Below are 22,297 nucleotides of genomic sequence, written 5' to 3'. Positions count from 1 at the left end.
TTTTATTTTCTTGTGAACATGCCACATCAATTCTTTTTCTAATAATTATTTCCTGTCATATAATTCAAGGACCCCATATTTCATGTAGCATATTTTTTCCTATTTTTAGACCATCAGACCCTTGCTCATTTCTATCACAATTGGCATAAATTTTGGCAAGTTACACGCGATGATGTCTTAGCCAACCCTTGATCACTTCTTGGTCAAAATGGGTCAAGTTATAATATAGCGTTGATTTTCTAGTTAGCCCTTGCCAAATGCCAACATTTTTTACCATCATGTATGGTAATGGTATGCCATTTTTTTAGCAATTCAGTAGAGCATTTACTACGTCGATTTCTATTCATTTTATGAATTTTAGCATAACATTGTGATTGGTTATAAACCTAACATCAGTCAGTTAGGCTTTTACAGTTTGGCTCACTGGTAGTAGTTTTCAAGCTTTTAAATCTAGAAGAATATACAGTTAGTTCATTAAGGTTTTTTTATACAATTTTTTTGACAGGCATGCCTATTCTACAGACATTGTTCATAATTGGTGACCTGAATTAATGTCTAAAATACAATTTTAAATAAAGACTTGAGCGTCATGAAATTATTAAAGATGCAAAATTTTAGCTAATAAATCTTCATTTTGGCAAACTTTATGAAGACCTACGGTAATCAAGTATAATAAACACTTCTGCTCCGATTCCCATATACCATGATATGATTTGCATTGTTATTATTTTTTATGATTTCAACTGGTAAATTCTGTTCTTTACTTCATCTTTTTGGGGGATCCTTGAGCATGAATTGTGCTAAGATTCACTTGATTGTGTATAATAGTCTCATATCATAATTGTGATAAAAATTGTGTTTCTAATATATAACTAGTGACCATTGATCAGATAGCTTGAGGTTTTATGTTGATGGATGTCCTTTGCTAGTATATTTGGTTCAAGCTGTAACGCCACTCTCTCAATTGGCGGGGTATTCATGTTGGTGGTTTGACTATGATGTTGTTCATATGGTTTATGACTCATGGGTTTTCCAACTTCCACTATAGTTTAGTGAAGTTCAAGAGCGGGTGAATCCTATGAGTTCTTGCTGCATGAGCCACATAACATTTGATAGCATTAAATGGCTTTCATTTGGAATTAAGTGATCATTGATGTGGAAAACTCTCATGTAAGAGGGATGAGAGTTATATTGTCAAGATCCATATGAGAATGATGAATAATTGTAAAAAATAAAATAGTAGTTGAGTTCTTAAAATTATAGTGGTGTCTCTTATCCATTGGCCTAAGTTTTTTGGTTGTTGGTTATCATATCGTACTGTTGAGCTCAGCTTGGCCCCACACATTCAATCTCCTAGTAGGTAACTAGACGTATATTTTTTAAATGTAAGATATTTATTTGTGGAAATTTCTTTCGTTTTTTTTATTCTCCTGGTTGTTGTTGCTATGTGTTGATATGCCATTTTATTTATTTTTTGTTGGAGCTATAACATGCACTATCTAGATGCTACTGCTCCTACGTAGTTATTGAAATTAAACCAATGTTCAATAATGGTGTTCGGTAATGACCGATGCATTGTCATTCGTAACTTGTTTTGCTATATTTTAAGTCATTTTTGGCTCAAACCGGTATAGCATCTTGAGGATTTATGCATGTTATGGCACTGCATGCTTTATTTCTTACGTGGGTGCTTCTATATGAATGAATGATGTGTCCTCTTCTATATCTTCTGTTACTTGTATTTTGTGCTCTTTATATTCACTGACACCAAAAATATTGTAGGAACCTGATCTTCTACTTCTTGATGAGCCAACTAATCACCTTGATCTTGACACCATCGAGTGGTTGGAAGATTATCTAAATAAGCAAGATGTTCCTATGGTCATCATATCTCATGACAGAGCTTTCCTCGATATACTTTGCACAAAGATTGTGGAAACGGATATGGGAGTATCCAGGACTTTTGTAGGGAACTATTCCCAGTACTTGCTATCAAAAGCAACATGGGTAGAAACACAATATGCAGCTTGGGAAAAACAACAGAAAGAGATTGAACACACGAAGGATTTAATAAGTAGATTGGGAAGTGGAGCTAATTCTGGACGTGCTTCCAGTGAAGAAAAGGTATGACTAAAAAACAGTTTTTAATGTAGTAATTTATTAAATATGATGGTTTTTGTTTTGACTAAGTAGGGCATTGTTGACTTCCAAACATCTTTGAAACAAGTTTATTTTGAACAATTTTTTTAGTTAAATTTTCTGGAAGATTTTGCTTTGGTTTCTACATCTGCAGATAAAACACAGACCGTTTAATGTCATTTTTTTTTTGGAAATGGCGTAATGTCATGTAAACTGAATTTATATGCCTTAACAAAAGATTATGTAACTTGTTAATAAGAAAACAACTCCTTCCCTACGAGTGTCACCGACACCTAATGAGAGGGGACTTGGGATTCGTTTTTATGAAGTAAATTTTATTTATTTTAACTTTTCTTATTGTTTAAACCCAGATTTGTTTAAATTTGGGATTAAAATTTTTTATAGGCGCAAGTCTCTATTGTTTCTTAAACTCATTTTTATTATTATATTTGAAATTTTGATGCAAATTTAGATGAGTGGGGAATGGTTGGGGTGATGGAGAATGACCAATTCAATATCTCATGGTTTTATTATCTCGAGTATAGCAATGGACTCGGTTTAGCAATATTAATGGGCCATTGAGCCTCAACTTTAGAGGGTAGAATGGAGAGGGCATGTTGTACAAGTGTCACTGAATAGCTTAGAGGCACAAGCATGATCACTTGTGGTATGTAGATGTCGTACATGGCCAACAAGAGTGCAGAGACAATAAGTGAGAATCAATTATTCACAAGTCTTAGCTCGACTTAGAAGAGTATTTATACTATACTCAGAGACTTTTTTTTATTGATTTGATTTTAATTAGTGAATTTTATTTTTAGTTGGTGGGCTTCTTTTCATGGGAGTTGGCTCTAATTTAAGTTGGGTTGGGGCATACATCTATTAGCAGGCCTAAGTTTTGATTTAATGGGTGTTGTCTTTTCATTGACCCAATTTAATGTACTTGGTGATGCCAGAGTTAGCCCAAACCACAGTCAAAATGGAAATATTATTTCTGAAATACAAATAGGTTACAATGTTGGCTCTTCGAAATAGGAAATAGATGACAACAAACATAAAAAGACACCATAGGGCGAGGACGAAGGTAGTGGATGGTGGCTGGACAACAGGTAAGGCTCAGATTGGAGGTGGTTGTGAGGGGAATGTGGGTTGGAAGTGGTTTCTGATAGCAGCTGGAAAGCCTGTGGATTGCAGGTACGAGTCGGATTTTAGGTGGTTGTGAGGGCAAGAGGGTTGGAAGTGGGTTTTGGTAAGCAGCTGGAAAGCTGGTGAAAGAAGTTTTGATGGTCTCCTGGTAGGTTAGAGGAGTAGGCGGCAGTTCTGGGAGGATGGGAGGAGGTTACGGGAGAACCTGGAAGGTAGTTGCCGCAAGGAAGACAACAACTGACAGGAGGAGGGTTGGGGGTTGCCGCTAGGAAGGAGGGAGGAAGGTAATGGAAAGGAGGAAGGTTTGGGGGCTGCAGTAGATAGCTGAACTGCTGTCTTTGGGGTGAACTGTAGCAAGTACGGTGATGCTGGAAGCGAGAGGAAGGTTGCGAGCAAGGGGGAGGTCGTGTATATTAACCGCCTTGGAACGAGATACAACCGAATCACCTCTCATCCTCAGGGACAACCCTAGGAGGGAAAAGGGGGACGTTGATGGCTGTCTGAATAGAAATCTCAGCAAAAACTGAGCCTAACACCTGAAACGACCTATTTATAATTAAAAGATAACTAGGAGGGATCCCCCTTGAGTGGTAGCGGCTCCCAGCCCTATATAGGGTCGGGTGGTTCAACCTCCCCACTAAACCAACACACCTTTGCTGAACCATAGGCCGGTTCAGCTGTAGCAACCCCGTGTCGGTTTCCTAAGGTTAGGGGAGCTTCGACTTCATTCATCGAAGCTTTTGATTCTTCGTCTGCAATCCTAACTCCACTTTAATACCACTGTCGGTTGTATTGCCTCCCAAAGTAGTTGGCTTAACTTGATCTAAAGTGGGGGTAACGTTAGCATTCCTGAACGGTGATGACCATGGTGGTAAGCTATCTGTTGTGCTATCCTACAACGCTCTTTGTAGTTAATCTTCTGTGTCTGGAATCAATGTATCAATCCTATCAACATTTATCTTTACCAAAACTATTACCAATGATGCTTCTTTGTTGGCAAGGGTACCCGTGATCTCATATTCCGCAGAAGGTAGAAGGACGGTGTATTTCCCCTCTTTGATGAAAGAGTAGGGGTTCCTGAACCCATCGTGCTAAGTCCTATGGTTGACTTCATAGTCTCCCCAATAATAGAGGACAGGAATCCATGGGTGCCACATCACACCACTCTTGATCCTACAAGTGGCTTCCAATCGAAAATCCTACTAGATACCTCCTGTCAATGCTGACCCTGTTCTTCTTTAACCACGTCTGAGAATACGACTGGAAGTGACTCTGAGTCAAGATGCCCAATTTCTCCACCATCTATGTAGATACCGCTTTCTCGTTGCTCCCTCCATCGATGATGAGACTGCATATCTTCTTTAAAACTTTCTTAAACACGTATTTCTGAATTCTTCATAAACGACATCATGCCCCTTTCCCTCGATCTAGCTTCCGACGATTATCTCCCTCTCCCTGGCGGCATGGCTAAGTTTTGGATTTGGGTAGTTGGAGCAAGTTAAGGGTGACTTAAAGTGAGAAAGAAAAATTTTAGGTGGAGATAGGTTTGGGGTATGACGGATGCTAGAAACCCTAGGATAAGATTATGATTAGGCTAGTTCTGATATTAAATGATACCAGAGTTAACTCAAATTATAATAAAAATTGAAATATTATTGCTGAAATTCAAATATGTTACAATAATGACTCTCCAAAACAGGAAATAGATGACAACAAACATAAAAAGACACCATAGGGCAAGGACTAAGGTGGTAGATCGCGGCTGGACAACAGGTAGGAGTCGGATTGGAGGTGGTTGCGAGGGCGTAGGGTGGGAAGTGGGTTCTGGCAGCAGCTGGAAAGCCGGTGAAAGGAGTTGTGGTGGCTGTCCAGTAGGTTAGAGGAGTAGACTGCAGTTCTAGGAGGATGGGAGGAGGTTACGAGAGAACATGGAAGGTGGTTGCTACAGGGAAGACAATAGCTGAAGGGGGGAGGGTTGGGGTTTGCAACTGAGAAGAAGGGAAGGAGGAAGGTAATGGGAAGGTGGAAGTTTTGGGGCTGCAACAGGCAGCAGAACTGCTGTCTTTGGGATGATTTGCAGCAAGTACAGCGACAACGACAATGAGAGGGAGGTTGTGGGCAAGGAGGAGGTTGGGGATAATCACCACCTCGGAGCGAGATACAACCGGAGCACCGCTCGTTCTCGGATACAACCCTAGAACGAAAAAAAAGGGACGTAGGTGGCTGTCCAAATAGAAATCTAAGTAAAAACTAAACCCTAACAAAATAAACCTATTTATAATAAAAAAAGATAACTAGGAGTGGTCTCCCTTGGGCGGCAACAACTCTCAACCCTAATTAGGGTCGGTCGGTTTAGCCTCCCTGCTAAACGGGCTCCCCTTGCAGAACTGAGTTTAGCCCTAGCAGCCCCGCATCAGTTGGGCCTTACGTCGTTGGGAGGTTTATATTAGTTCGTATGTGGCTGAAAATTATTGAAATGTTACCTTTTGATTTAATGTGCATATTAGCTTTGTGCCAATCCGAGTTTGTTGGGTAAGAGTTTACATCTTTTTTTTTTTTTTGGAAAAAAGGCGGATGTTTACCATTTGGATTCTTAACTTATGTATGATATTCAGATTTAATTTGCTTCAATTTAAAGTCTGGAGCTTATTGCTCTATTTATGAGTTGCTTAGATGGTTGTTGCTTATAGCTTTGACATTCTGGATAATCATATATGAAACTAATGACTCAGACATCAGATGCAACTCGATGGTTTTGTTGTAGTTTGTCCTTTCTTAACAATATTGAGATTTTGAGATGATTAACTAGAATCCTAGGATCTACTAGGAATCAATATAACATCATATTTATGCACTTGGTCTATTATTCTAATCAGTCGGGTTGACACTATAAGCATTTGGATTAAAGCCTTATGGACAATTTGATAATTTAGCACCATTGGAATGATATTATTTTTTTGTTGGGGGGGTTATGGTACATTAGAATGTTTTTTTGATACATCAAGACACTTTTTACATGATACAAATATTGATGCTCGTGAGTCATCTATGGCCTACATGTATTTTGTAATTCATTTATGGTTGTAAAATGCATCTTGAATGATTTAATATTTTGGCAGCTTTTTTATGCATTGTCCCCCATTTTGCTATATTAACATACTTTTTATGAATGGAATGCTCCTCGTATTATCTCGAGGTCTCAATTTTTCTATCAAATAACCAAGACTTATGCTCTTCTTTTTTATGTTGGTAGGATTTAAAAAAATACATTATTATTTTTTATTCATTGCTCTCAATTTCTCTCCTGTATTTGGCTAATGTAATATTGTTTGCATGTTTCAAAACTGTCATTTTAAAAGCTCCAAATCAGTTAAGTCTTAATAAATTAATCTCTTTTTTTTGAATAGGTAAGATGGACAATATCTTTTAAAATTATTCTGGTGGAATTCTTAGCATAGTTTTATTGATGTTACAAAATTAGACAATCATTTTAAAATTCGATACAAATTTTCCAATTAACCTTAATCTTTTGAATATATTAGAAACTTTGACTTGAAATTTTTCAAAAAGAAAATTTTAATTTGCCTTTAATAAAAGAGGGGCTTGTAGATGTTTGATTCCTTTTTTTAATTTATTCTACTCTACTCTCTCTCTCTCTCTCTCTCTTTGTGTATATATGTAAGTGTGCATGTATAGAGCATCTTCTTTTGTTAATCAGATTGCAATATTGTTTATTTTTAATGGGAGATATGGATTCGAGCAATATTCATGGTACGAGCATGTGAAAGGAAGGGAATGAGACCATGTGAAAGGAAGGGAATGTGACCATGTGAACTGTAGTTGGTTGGGCATTTGCTGTTGTCTTGAGTTTGAATTTTTTGTGGTGAGGTGTTTTGATGGCTTTGATGATTTAGGTTTTGAATTCAAATTCATGGAGGCTTTTTCATCCAAATTTTTTGTTATTGTTTTTTGTTGTGGATACTTTTTCATCTAAAATCATGGGGGTTTTTTCTTTTGATACGGACATATAACCTTAAAGCTTTATTTTTTTTAAACAACTTTCTATAATAAATTCTCTGCTGAAGCAATACCCAAAGAAACTCTTAAGAAATTTGTCCAAATTTCTTCCCAAAAGGAACCCGTGTAAGCTAGTTGTTAGTTTACAAGTAAAATTATGGTTCCATAAACTTTGCCAAGTGGAGTGATGGGTAATTTTAATATAATTGTAGTATAGCAGATATATTATTAATAAATGTATATTGAATGAAACTAATAGGATCCTAAATAATTTATGATGTTTATGAAATTTTAATTAAATTCATTATCCTTTATTATGTGATTAATGATAAAATTATCAAAGTATATCATTTTTAATATGATAACAAAATATAATGTATTCGTAGAAAAATTTAGGTTAGATAAATTTTTAAAATATTTGTTAACAAGGTATCATGCTATATAATATTTAAAGTATATTTTCATTTATTTATAATAAAATCTCTTTAATTAACTTTCCTTTAAGATTTGTGCAATCAGCCCTTGTGCCAATTGTTAAATCTTGAAATCTTGTCATTTTAACATAAAAATATTCTTAATAACTCTAAATTTTGATCTTCACAACTTGAGTCTATTTTATTGAATCTTTAGTTCACTGGAACATGCATTAATAAGCATGCTGAAATTTGCATCAAGATTTATTTACCGATTCTCAAATCTGTAACAGTTAAATATAGAAGTTTTTTTTTCAAGAATATGTTTATTATTATCAAAATGAGCTCATCAAACTAATGGGCTTATTGAGTCAACAAGCTCTAGATTTTGCAATTACATCAAGTTAAAATAAAACGGCTTTTCAATAATTATAAATTTTGATCTTCATAACTCGGGCCACTAAATCATTGGATCATGCATTGATAAGCGTCCTAAAATTTGCATTGAGACCTATCCCACCTCTTCCAATTCTCAATGCCATAACACTTAATATAAACGTTAGTATTTTCAAACCTATGTAGTAATCAAAAGCTCATCACCAGATGGGCTCTAGGTTTAGGAGATGAAACTTCATTTCAATGTAACAATCATACATATAGAATTTGAAATTTATTTAGATGCAAATTGACTTGAACACCTATGAAAAATCTAAAACAAAATTAAAGATGAGAAATTAGAAAAGATGGGCATAACTGCAGAGGAGATATTAGGAAAAATAAATATTCGTAGATGGCAAGCCTCTCGCTCAAATAAAAGGATCAGCTTTCTTGAAATGCTTAGTTCCACTCTTGATCTAGGATTAAAATTTCAAACGTGATAAAGAAGAGGGATCTTCATGTAGATAAGAAGTTTATTCATTACAGTAACTTTTTTCTTGCCCAGGGCACCTCATATATAGATGGAAGGCAGTGATAATGAAGATGTGTAAGAAATAAAACTACCTAACTGTAATGACATTAAGTGAAATATCTCTAACCAGAAAAGAATAATGATTATATTGCTCCGAAAGGTGTCAAATGGTTTAGACAACATAAATAATTGTTGAAATGTCTTCTGTAAGACTTAAACATGAAAAGTAAATGGATGGGCTAGACTCCAAGTCTAACTGATGCCATAAGCTGGCATATTAGGCTTCCTTTAAGATCGACATTTAAATTGAACATCTATAATGTCCTTTTACTCCATCCACTCATAATAGTTTTGATTCAGTTGATATATAGCTCTTCAACTAACAAAGGCAATTAAATTTGAGCAATGATCAATTGTTTTTATATGCGTAAGGTTATTATTATTTTCTTCTTGTGCAAGGTTTTCTACGTCCTAAAATTTTATTACCCGCTTTTCTTATGACTTTCGAGTTATATGTTTGTATGTTGATGTTTCATAGCTACATCTACTCTTTCAAATTATTTGGCCTGCGTTGTTTAGGCCTTTCATCTAGATATTTCAGTTATTTTGCTTGGAATCAAAATTAGTTCTCTGTGTTTCTTAATGTGTTCTTTGATTCAATATTTTAACAGAAGTTGGAGAAACTTAAAGATGATGGGCTAATTGAGAAACCTTTTGAGAGGAAACAATTGAAAATAAGATTTCCTGAAAGGGGGAGGAGTGGACGGACAGTCTTGACAATAAAGAATTTTGATTTTGGCTTTGGAGATGAGGTTAAATTAACTTGTTTACTGCTGCAAAATGTTTTTATTCTATATGTTCATTGGCAAAATTCACCAAAAATATTATTCATGTTGAGTTATGATTTTTTCTAATGGATTATTACAGATTCTTACATATAATTTTGTCAATTTGACATGGGGCATCGTCCTGTTCTTTTAACAGATGCTGTTTAAGAAGGCAAATCTTATTGTTGAGAGAGGTGAAAAAATAGCAATTATAGGTCCAAATGGATGTGGAAAGAGTACCTTACTCAAACTAATAATGGGACTTGAGAAGCCCAGTGGTGGTGAAATTTTACTTGGAGAGCACAATGTTTTGCCAAACTATTTTGAGCAGAACCAGGTATTTATTTTTGTTCTAGTTTAAGAAATTAGGTTATTCTATTATTACATTTTATTTAAAGCATTTAAAATTGTCTAGAAAATTACTAAGTTATACATTAGAAATGCTACTACATCTAAGTTATCCCCCGGGCTAACTTATTTATTATATGAATTTATACTACCTATTATTATAATTTTTTCCTCATTATCGAGGTTATTCATTTTTACTACATATTTCTGAATTGTTCTATTCTTTTTCCATTATATAGGCAAATATATGCTTTCAATTAAAAAATAATTCAGCATTACAAATCTCTCCCTACTAGTATGGTATCAAAGCCAATCTATTTTTCTATCTTATTGTGGCCTTCCGATCAACTTTATAGTCTCCTTGCTCAAGACATGGCTTGTCAATACCCTTCAATGCTTCCTCGCCACACTAGAATCACAATTCAATCCGCTGCATGCTAAGGAATGACAAGAATTTTGTCGGTTCATCTACTAAGTTTTTGTCAAGGGCTATGTAGTCTTGCATGCGGCTTCCTCTTCCTCCTATGTGACCTTCCTTATCAATCCATGCCTCACAACACTCACATTTCTCTCATCGATCGACATATTGCAAGTCGCAAGGGCCTACTGCTGAAAACACACATCTTGGTTCCTATTCAAATCTTCAATCTGTGCCTCGCAAAACCCATGAACAATATTCTCCCAACACTCGTGATATCTAGGAAGTAAAATCTTTAATTACTATATCTTTGATGTCACTATTATTTTCAAACTCAAGTTAGTATCTTCTATATTATCTTATGCTTATGATGAAGTATGGCCATATCTAAAATATTTACGTGCTAACTTATTATTATTATTATAATATTTCCTCATATCCATGATATTCTCTTTTGTTATCTTTTTCTTAATTATTTTTTTCATTTTTGTATTATTTTAGCACATAAATGCTTGTTCTAAAATGGAAATTAAACAAATATCTGGTGCTTAACAGTATCCTCTCGCTTCAATTTAGAAAAAAAGATATTGTGATAAATATCAGTGCTAGTTTGAGAAATCATTAAATGATAGTTTTAAAAATTTAGTGAACAAAACAATGAGATATATTATAGATTTATTAAAAAAATAAAAAATAAAGGCAGCTAGCTTTGGAGAATATGTAAAAATGTGAAGCTTTGATTCGAAATGACTATTGAAATTTGGAGAAATGCAAGTGATTTTGTTGTGGCATGATTAACAAATCATTTAAATGGAATTTGAAGACAATGGTTTGTTTGAGACAACTTTTAACTGCCTTGCGTTTCAAACTGTCATGGCAGCTCCTTTTGGGGAACTATTTTCTTGCTGTTTTCTATAAATTTTTATGGTGAGAAGTTGTTTTTTTCAACGTGAACTGTTAAAGTGTGTTGACTATAAAGAAGCTGTTGTCTGATTTTTTGGAATAAATATATATTTATAATTCATACCACAATTTTTTAAGAAGTTGTTTTCACCGCTACAATATTTTAACTAGTAAGAAGCTTTTTAATATGAGTGTTTAAGAACCAAGAAGATCTACGAAATTATGATAATTATATATGAATCAAATTAGAGTCAGACCCTAAAGTTTTGAGAGAGGAAAATGGGACATAGAAAACTTGCATGAATATCAAAGCGCAAATTCAGTTTTTACAAAGAAGATCAATTATGAAAATAATTTTTGAGTTATAACTTATGATAATTAATGAAAAAAATAAATAATTGGTCTTCTATTATTTCAATTAATCTTGAGTATGCATATGATCACATATCAAGATGATTTTATTTGCATTAAAGAAATAGTTTGTTGAATGATGAAGTTATTATATAGCAATAATAGTAATGATGATGATGATGATGACGACGACGATGACTAGTATTAGCTATAATTGTCGCCGAGGTGTTTTCAATTATAATAGGATTACCGTAATCAACAAATTTGTTTAAAATTGCATAATATGAGGCACGCCTGAGGCCCGTCTTAGTATTTTTTATAAAACAACTGTAACTAAGCATCTCATTGTTTCAAGGTGAGGCATATGCCTCACTCAAGTCGAGGCATGCCTCGCCTCAGATAAAGCCTCAAATGTTTTAGTCTATCTTTGATTTTTTTTAAAGAAATTAAAAATAATATCAATATATCTTATCTATTAATCCCCACACCTCACAAACTAAATAACAAGAACTAAAAAGAAAATGCATCCATAAAAATTTTGATAGTTCAAATTCCAACTACTAACATAGTTATTATTTTGATTCGTATTTTTATTTATGATTATAGATTAAAATAGAAAATAATTGAGATTAAAAATAACAATGAATAGGAGATGTAAACAATTCATTATATTGATGATTTTGATAAAAATCAATTGGATGATGAGATCAATTGAAACTTTAAAATTTAAAATTCATATCGATGACTTGCTATATTCTTGGGGGGGGATATGCGTGAGAAAGAAATATTAATATTCAACTTATTTTGATTGTTATATTTTGATATTTATAGTATTTTATTTTAATATTTTAGCTTTTTTTGTTAGCTTAATATTTGTATAGGCCATCTTATTTTATAATTTGATGTTAGGATATGAACATATTGCTTTTAATTTTATGCAGTTTTATACTTTTTACTCGATTATAATGTTGTTATATTACTTTTTAATATGTTAATAAATTAGAATATTAATATATTATTTTTTATTTAGCACTTTATAATTTATACAATTTTATCAATTTACGTAATTTTTAAAATTTGAAGCTTACGTCTTAAAATGCCTTGAGGCTCAGAAAATGCCTCATTACCAAATTGCACAATTTTAAGTATTGATCATCAGCATGGTTTCCTTTTTGTTATTTTAAAAAAAAATGCTTCACATAGTTTGTGTTTTGAGACAACTTTTGAAATAAGTAGAAAGTCGAAGAAATGGAGATAATGCTTACAAGGTAAAGGGCTTCGGATTAGAGTAAAGTTTGATATATAATATATAATTTTAGTATGTAATATTTACAAATCAGTCAATTTCATTACATTTGGTGGATTACTTAGTGTGAGTGATTAGGAAGGAAAATGGGAAGACCTAAAGTAGCATTGATGCATGACGCGAGGGCTATGGAGGACCAAGTCTAGAAAGTTCGCTGGACCAGCCGGTCCTCAAGAGGAGAGGCTGCCGACCCTACACCTCTCCCTTTCCTTTCTAACACTTTCCAATTATAAGTTCTTACCAATTTTAAATTCTGATTTATTTTACTAAGCCTTGCTCAGTCTGAATTCTTATTAATTTTATTTTTCTTTTTTTTTAAAACAGTGCCTAAAATAAGTTTTAGTCCTCATTATAAATAAGGGGGTGCTATGCTTAGAGGTTTTTTTATTTTTTATTATGTTTGCTTTCAGATTTCTTGTGTGGAGTCCTTTTCCCTTTAGCTCAGGTTGTATTGATGACATGTGGTGTTCCGATTGTATCCTGATCCAAGGTGGTGTTGTATCTTCTTTATTACCCTTATATAACCCTTCTCCCTATCTCCTCCGTCGTCGACCTCCCCTTGCTTTCTTCCAGCACCCAACCTGCCTTTCCCGAGGGGTGACAATTCAGTTAAGCGGGTCAGGTCGTGTTGGTCCAACTTTTGATACCCTACCTTTCCCCAACAACATAACCTTGTTGTTCAGCTTCCTAAACTTCCTCCAAGCACCCAACCAGCCCTTTTCCAACAGCATAATCTTGCTGTCGAGCTTCCCAGACTTCCTCCCAGCACCCAACCCTCCCTTCCCTGCGGCATAATCTGCTGTCTAGCTCCCCATGTTTCATCCCAACACCCAACCACACTCTCCAAACAACATAACCTTGCCGTCCAGTTTCCCAAACTTCATCCCCACACCAACTGTCACTTTCTCTATAGCAAATTATGTTGTCCAACCACTCCACATTCGCCCCAACCCACCTACTGACCTCCCATATCACCCCTTCAATCCCCCTTCACAACCTCCGGTCTTGACCCGCTCCCTTACCACTTGCCGACACCTCCACCATCACAGATCTTTTCTTCCAGTCCTCACCGGAAATTGGTTTGTTGTTGTAGTTCCCCTTTCCGTTTGTCGTGTTGTAACCCTATTTCAATATTAATTAAAGTTATTTTTGTTTCCACCAATTTTCTAAATAGTTCCAGTATCATTTGGTATTAGAGCTTGCCCAACCCTAGTCCTATCATCGGGTTTCTTAGCATCCACCTTACCCCTCACCAAAATTTTTCATTTCTACCCTCAACCACCTCTTCCAATTTCCCCAAACCCTATCTCCACCAAAGTTTTCCTCTCTATGACTAAACTCTAGCCATGCCACCTCGGAGATATACCCGAGTCTTTCCGGGAAGAGAAGGCGGGAGCTCCCTTCGCTTTCAACAAATGCTGTCAAAGATTGAAGAATTAACATAGAAAGAAGTTACCTTCGACCGAGATCTGGAGAGTCGAAGAGGAGAAAGAGATGAAGATTTGTATCCCTTCCATAGCGATAATTTCAGCGACAAAGAAGATAGGGCACTACATTTCAAAATCTAGTATCAAAGGAGGCCGTGAGAGGGATATTTGAATCGCCTTCAGAAGTAGACTCACAGAGAGGAGATATCATTTGGAGGATACAAAGAATTCGACATCAAGGTAGATCTGTCAGAGTTCGAAGGATGTATGAATCCTGAGGAATTCATTGATTGGTTACAGGCTGTTGAGTGAATCTTCGAGTATAAAGATGTGTCAGAAGATAGACAGGTCAAATTAGCTGTCATCAAGTTGAAGAAGAGTGCTTCTATATGGTGGGAGAATTTATCGGAGACAAAGGAAAAGAGAGGGTGGAGATAAGATTACTATGTGGGAGAAGATGAAGAAAGCAATGCAGAGGAAATACCTCTTACCCCATGACCTGCAATAGAGGGATCTATTAGTAGAAAAGTTCACGAAATAATTTGATCATTTGCAGATGAAGTGTGATCTGATGGAGCCAGAGGAGAATACAACAACCACATAACATGGGGGCATGAAGCCTAGTATCAGTAATATGTTGTAAATACAACCGTGCTGAACGCCAGGGGATGCCCAAACACTAGCCCTGAAGGTGGAAAGACAGTAGAAGCAAAGCCAACAACAGTCATTCTTCAGACAACAACCTGTAGGCAGGCACTTACTTGCAACAACCACGACCAACAGAGGTACCCCAAGAGACATAGGCAACCCCGGGAAAAGGAGTGACACTCTAGATCAGAGCGGCAAGAAGTAGAAGGGAAACTCCTCCAACACTATATCGGTCCGTAAGTGTTACAGGTGCCACGAATACAGTCACATAGCCTCCAGCTGTCCCATGAGCAGAGTAGTCAGGGTGTCGTGGAGGAGGTTACTGACGAGCATAAAAATGTGGAACGGGGTGAGGTGTATCAACTCCCACCAGACGAAGAAAATGGGCTCGTGACTAGACGGGTCCTGCAGACTGAGGACACGAGGGATTTGCATTGGCTTCGCCACCATATATTTTACACCCTCTGTACAGTAAACAAAAATGTATACAACTTCATCATCGACAGTGGGAGCAGCAAGAAAGTGACATCGGCACAGATGATGGAGAAATTGGGACTTGCGATTCAGAGGCATTGTCAATCATATTCACTAATGTGGTTGAAGGAGAATTGGGTCAGCATTGATCGAAGATGCTTGGTAGGGTTTTCGATCGGAGCCCAGCACCAGGTGTGGTGTGACGTGGTCTCTAAGGATGTCTGCCACCTTATGTTGGGAAGACCGTGGCGGTTTGACTGGAGGACTAAACACGATGGATTCAGGAATGCATATTTCTTCACCAAGGATGTGAAGCACATCATCCTACTTTCCTCGGCGGAGCCTAAGATCACATGAGCCCTTACTAGCAGAGTGGCGTCAGTGGGACCAGTTTTAGTGATGACACTGGATGAAATAACCAAGACACTCACTCCAGATACAAGACAGATACGACTGAGGGTATGTCAAGTTGACATCTTATCATCGACACTATTGTCATGTGGGAAGGATCAGATTACTCTCACTGCACGCCTGATTAAACCAATTGTGGGTCACTTTGAGACGATTCAGTAGCATAGGCGTGGTCCACAACCTCAGGAGGATAGATAGATATGAACATTTTCTTGCAAGTTGGGGAAGACCCTTAGGTGCCTTGGACAGTTATGCAGTTGCCGGTGTGATCCCGGTGCTACTTAGATTACAGACAAAGAACCGAAGGTCGAAGCCCCCTCACACACACCCCCCCAAAACCCTAAGAGACTGACACAGGGGGCTGAGGACCGACCTGGGGAGTTCGGTCTAGCTTTGTTGGACCGGCCGGTCCTCAAGGGGAGGGGCTACCAACCCTCCCTTTCCACTCTTTCCTCCCTTGTACTTTCCCATTATAATTCCTTACCAATTTTAAATTCTGATTTATTTTACTCAGCCTTGCTTGATCTGAATTTTTATTATTTGGATTCTTCTTTCTTATTTTAAACATTGCCTAAAACAAGTCTTAGTCATTATTATAAATAGGGGTATGTACTTTTTTTTTAATTTTTGTTGTGTTTGCTTTCAAATTTCCTATTGGAGTTCTTTTCTTGTCTAGTTAGGGTTTTATCTGACAACAAGTCGTGCTCCCGCTGTATCCTAATATGAGGTGGTGTTTTATCTTCCTTTTTACCCTTACCTAACCCTCTCCTCCCCCTCTGCTCCTCCGCCGACCTCCCCCTACTTCCTCCCAGCACCCAACTAGCCTTTTCCCAACAGGATAACCTTACTGTCCAGCTTCCCAGACTACTTCCCAGCACCCAGTTGACTCTTCCCTGCGGCATAAACTGTTGTCCAGCTCCCCATACTTAATCACAACACCCAGCCATCCTCCCCCAACTACATAACTTTGTTGTCCAGTTTCCCAGACTTCATCCCCACACCAACCGGCACTTTCCCTGTAGCAAGTCCTGCTGTCCAACCACTCCACGTTCGCCCTAACTCACCTACTAGCCTCCCCAATTACCCTTTCGATCCTCTTCACAACCTCCGGCTTTAAACCTCTCCCTACCACTTCGCCGACACCACCACCGTCACAATTCTTTTCTTCCGGGCTTAGCCAGATATTGGCTTGCCGTTGAAGTTCCCCTTTCTGTTTGTGTTGTGTTGTAAACCTTTTTCAATATTAATAAAAGTTGCTTTTGTTCTTTCGATTTTCTAACTTAGTTCCGGCAATGGGTGTTGTTAAAATTGATTATGATTATGAATTCGTGTGAAAAATATTGAGAAACTAGGATTCAGAAAGCTGATTCCAAATTACATTAGATTACTTTTTTTTTTGAGACATCTAAAGTTCAATATTATGCACTTCTACTATGATTTTATAGCTTTTATAGTTCTTCGAAACATCATATCTGCTAACTCCATGGATTTTTTTCTTAGGTTAACAGGTCTTTCCAGCTTTAGTATAAGGATTAAATATCTGGGTCAGATTGCGTATTTTTTATATCGGATAATTACTTTCTAATTTAGTTAGCAAGGAAATTCATTCTTAATTTGTTCTCATTTTCTTGTTAGTTTTACAAAATGGTCTATTTTTTTATGTAAATCCTTTATTTACGGAGAATAATTAATCATCAGGCAGAGGCACTTGATCTCAACAAAACTGTCATAGAGACAGTGGAAGAAGTTGCCGAGGACTGGAGAATCGACGACATTAAAGGGCTTCTAGGTCGTTGCAACTTCAAAGCCGACATGCTTGACAGAAAGGTGTCACTTCTAAGTGGCGGTGAAAAGGTATTTGTTTTATCTTTCAGTGCTTCGCACTCTCTGATCTTATTAATCTCGCCTTTTTCTTCACTGATTGAGAAATGACTTTTTCTTTGTGACACTAGCATCATCTTTTTCTTTATTATTGGCCAAAACCCTAATTTCCTGGGGTCCCTGGTTTCATTTTCGTTGTGTTGTATGTGTATTAAGTGTTATTATCCATTTATTGGTACTTCCTCTCCATTTAATGCACTCAAACTATGTAAGTTGTTCCAAGTTCATGAGCTTCAATAACACTGGTGGTATTCTTTTCTATCATTTCTGGTATTATTTATTCATCATCAATGTTTTCTTTATTGTCTAATAATTGAAGTTCATAGAATTTATAAATATTTTTCACAATACTCTCTTCTGGCGTAATATAGAATTTTTTCTTTTTTTGAACGGCTTGATTAAATGCACATAACTTGTCAGTTTATTTATATTCTTATTCATTTGAATCACTTGATTTTTCACTATTTAGGGTTTAGGGTATTATCAATCTTGAATGAAACTTGCAAACCTATTCCCAATCCTCGTTCTGGACCTTCACCATCATAAAAATTTTAACTTTTTTTTTTATTTTTTTTATTTTTTTCTTTTAACTTTGATGTAGAATTAATTGAAAATATGGCACTCAATAGGACTCAATGAAGAAAAAAGATTTATGTAGCCGACCCCACTTAGTGGGATAAGGCTTGTTATTGTTGTAACTTTTGTTGTAGAAGAGTTTTGACCTTTTAAAATTGTGCAAAAACAAATGCCATGCACCTAACTTGCATTAATATTTGTAAGCATGGCATTACTCAATGCAAATTGTATTATAATAATTTTCTTTTCAGTTACGGGGGCGCATAACCTATGGGCAAATTTGTCTTTTATATGTGTAAGGGCAATTTAGTATTTTATTATTATTAGTATTGGGTATAAAATAGGCTTATTATGTTTAGGGTTAGGTTTATGCATGAGATTTGATTGTGAGTCTTAGGTTTAGGGTTTAGGAGAGATTTCTTACCTCTCGAATTGTACGAATTGGGAGAGATTGCATGCCTCTCGAATTTTAGGTGTATATCTTTGTATTATTGTTGAGTTATTTGGATTATTACAATAAAATTATGTTTGCACTAATTTCTGCAAAAGACATTTTGATTTTTGGTGTCGGATCGTAACAAATTGGTATCAGAGCAAGATTTTTGGGAAACAACCCTCGAGATCGTCTTACTGTCGTGATGAAAGCTTGCGGAGAAGGCAGCGATGCAACATACATGATAGTAGATCGTAACGTGGGGAAGAGAAGGATCGCGACATACGATGATTCTGTGACTTCACCTCAAGAAATAGTCGCACGATTGGAACAACAACCGCGATTGGGAAGAATCACGGCATACCTAGGACCAAAACTAATCTCTTTCCGCTCTGTACTTGCGTGAAGTAGTGGTCAGAAGAGCTATAACTACGGATCACGACTTATAGTGACGAGACGCAACTTTCTGGTTAGTGATCAATCTAGCTACAAGACCACTACGACATCGTGGGGTACAGAGGCCCGAAACTCCATTTCTGGTGAGCGATAAGCTAGCTACAAGACCACTACGACATCGTGGGGTACAAAGGCCCGAAACTCCTCTTCCTGCTGGTGTCCTATCGCCTTCGTGACAAAGCACTTGTCATGACCTAAGCCTCTAGATAAAATCGCTGTTAAAGTTTTTTGGGAAACATAAGGGATTGAAAAATACATTAATCTCCGTCACACCGAACCGTGCCAAACATACTAGATCCGAACGAGCGGGGAAGGTTGTAACCAGAACGGGTGTTCTCTAATCATGACCCTAGAATTCAATGACCAGATATGGGATCAAGTATGCCCTAATAACAGGAAGGAATGACAGTCAAGAAAATAGACAATTGGAGAAGAAATTGGAGGAATAGACGGGGCAACTCAGATTGGGAGTGGAAGAAAGGTTCGTCGCCATAGAAAATAGTTTTTTTTCCTATGGAAAACTGAATGGAGAGTGGATTTGATAGGATAGAAGCAATGCGAGAGATGATGAGGAGACTCATAGAGATGCAATCCAAGAATCCGTCGACAATTCAATTTGCAAACCCTAACTAATGGTTGACTGGAGAATCTATGGTAAGATCGAAAGGAAAAGAGATCGAAGGTGAGGAACATGAGGAAGAAAACATCCACATCACGAACCTCCTCTCAAGGCTCTGATTAGCGGTGGATTAGAGATTTTTGATGGAGACAGTTGAGCCGAAACAAGGAGAAGGAATTATGCCAGAGGTATGTAGGAGCACGAATAAACAGGGAGGGGATATGGCTACGGTCGAAGGAGAAAGTCTTACTCTCGATACATGGGGGGAATAACGGAGAAAGAAGAAGTTGGGGTGGAGATGTTAGAGTTAGGAAGTTGAAGATACCGATCTTCGAGGAGGAAGACACACATGGGTGGGCTTATCGGGCGGAGCGATACATTACGGTGAATGTGTTAGATGGGGAGGAGAAACTCATGGCAACGAGATTTTGTTTGGAGGGGAAAACCTTAGCCTGGTTTCAGTGGAGGGAGGCTAGATGTCCGATTTGTTTGTGGGATGAGTTTAATTTTTTGTTTGAATGTTTATGAGCCAGTCAGGAAGGAGACCTACACGAGTAATTCTATGCTTTGAATTAGGAGAGGATATAGAGAGATTCCAGCTATTGTTGGGACGATTATATGGGTTTTTTGAAGCAGGACTGAAGAGAAATTTCATGAAGGGCTTAAAGCCTGAAATACAGGAAGCACTTCGACCACTAAGACCGTAGGGATTGAGGGAGATGATGGAGCTAACTCAGATGGTGGAAGACAAGAACCAAATGAAGAAAGTCAATAGGATCAACACAAATGGAGTGTCGTACGGAACTGCTGCAACCGTAAAATTGCCAAAAGTTCAAACAGTGGAAGTCTAGAGGTAGATTGCATGGGATACGAATAATGGATCACGACCGAGAGCAACACTCAAGCCCTTTACAGAGACAATGATTAGGGAGAAGCAAGCTAAGGGGTTATATTTTCGGCTTGATGAGAAGTTTACGCTCGAACACCGTTGCAATGATCGAAGATTACAAGTTCTCATAGTGCATGATGAGGAAGCAGGGATTGAAGAAATAGAGATAGCTATGAGGGAGGAGGAACACTCTCATTTTTTTTCACTTTGAGGACAAAGTATCTTTTGGGAGGAGTATTGTTACGAGAGCGCCTAGCCTAAGGGCAATTTTATAATTTATATGCCTAAGGGAAAATTAATTTATTAATATTATTTTTGTTTGGTATAAATAGACTTATTATGTTTTGGGTTAGGTTTATGCATCAGATTTGATTGTGAGTCTTAGGTCTAGGGTTTGTGAGAAATTTCCTACCTCTCGAATTGTAGGCATTGGGAGAGATCGCATGCCTCTCGAATTGTAGGAGTTTATCTTTACATTCTTGTTGAGTTGTTTGAATTATTACAATTAAATTGTGCTTGCCCTAATTCTGTGAAAGACGTTTTTGATTTTTGTCGTCACATTGTAACATTTTCCTGCTTTGTCAATAAATAGATGCTTTGTAGCTGTCCTTTTAACTGGTTATTTCAAGAATCGATAAATTGTCTCTTCAGCCTTTATATTTATATATATATATATATATAAATTATTGTTGATTTTTTCCCTTTCATATTTAGCAATATACTAATGAACGTAGAATGATGACGGCAGTGACCAAGTAGTCTGTCATCTGTTCCCATGCATTGGACTAGCGAAAGTGGATCTGAAAACTTGAGGGGCATTTTGATTGGCATATTTGGCATGACATCATGATTTCAAGTTTTTAGTTTTTCTTTTATATTTTATGTTTGATTTGAATAAAAACATATTTGGCATCATAAATTTGTCATTTTTGTTTTTATTGAATTTCACATAACTTGGTTTATATGGCCAAATGTGGAGCGGAGCATATTGCTATTCAAGGATAATATTTTATCGCTCTTTTATTCATTTAAGTTGAATTGGGGTTGCAGGCGCGACTTGCATTTTGCAAGTTCTTGGTAAAACCATCTACCTTATTAATCTTGGATGAACCCACTAACCACTTGGATATACCATCCAAAGAGATGCTTGAGGTATCCTTCCATCTCAGTCCCATTAAATCACAATCCTCTGCAATATCTATAAAATAATAATAGTAACAAAAATCTTGTGTTTTTTTAACAGGAAGCCATATCAGAATATCAGGGCACTGTCATCACAGTTTCTCATGATCGTTATTTCATAAGGCAAATAGTTAACAGAGTAGTAGAAGTAAGGAATAACACTCTACAAGATTATGCTGGTGATTACAATGTAAGTAACTTCATGAATCAGTATTTTCTGTTAAGTTTGTCTATTGGAAGTTTTACCTACATACCCCATCCAATTCCTATGTACCAAACTTCAATTTTTACATACGTCTTGTGTATTTCACCATGTAATACTTAAAAATAGTAGTTTTTCTGATGTGATGGAAGGTTTTGGCATTATTAATGTAAAAAGCAGAACTTAACTTATGTAAATACATCGGAATTGGGTGGTATGTATGTAAATGCCCCCTTGCTTATTTTTCTGTATTTGCTGATATGATTTTAACTGTTATAATGTCGCAGTACTACTTGGAAAAGAATGTGGAGGCGAGGGAAA

General features: G+C 36.6%; 1 protein-coding gene across 1 annotated transcript in view; it reads left to right on the top strand.

The window, feature by feature from the left end:
• The window catches only part of LOC110028962 (ABC transporter F family member 5), a 30,527-nt gene that overhangs the window by 7,743 nt on the left and 487 nt on the right, over positions 1-22,297 (top strand). Inside the window, 7 exon segments of the mRNA XM_020731044.1 lie at positions 1,783-2,124; positions 9,297-9,437; positions 9,610-9,789; positions 17,437-17,592; positions 21,643-21,744; positions 21,836-21,964; positions 22,264-22,297. The exon segment at positions 22,264-22,297 is cut by the window's right edge and continues 23 nt beyond it. Of these exon segments, the coding sequence (XP_020586703.1) occupies positions 1,783-2,124; positions 9,297-9,437; positions 9,610-9,789; positions 17,437-17,592; positions 21,643-21,744; positions 21,836-21,964; positions 22,264-22,297 (1,084 nt within the window).

This window comes from Phalaenopsis equestris, unplaced genomic scaffold (assembly GCF_001263595.1).
Source record: "Phalaenopsis equestris unplaced genomic scaffold, ASM126359v1 Scaffold000540, whole genome shotgun sequence".
Classification (NCBI taxonomy): domain Eukaryota; kingdom Viridiplantae; phylum Streptophyta; class Magnoliopsida; order Asparagales; family Orchidaceae; genus Phalaenopsis; species Phalaenopsis equestris.
Note: the sequence above shows the minus strand (reverse complement) of the source record. Positions and strands in the feature narration are given on the sequence as shown.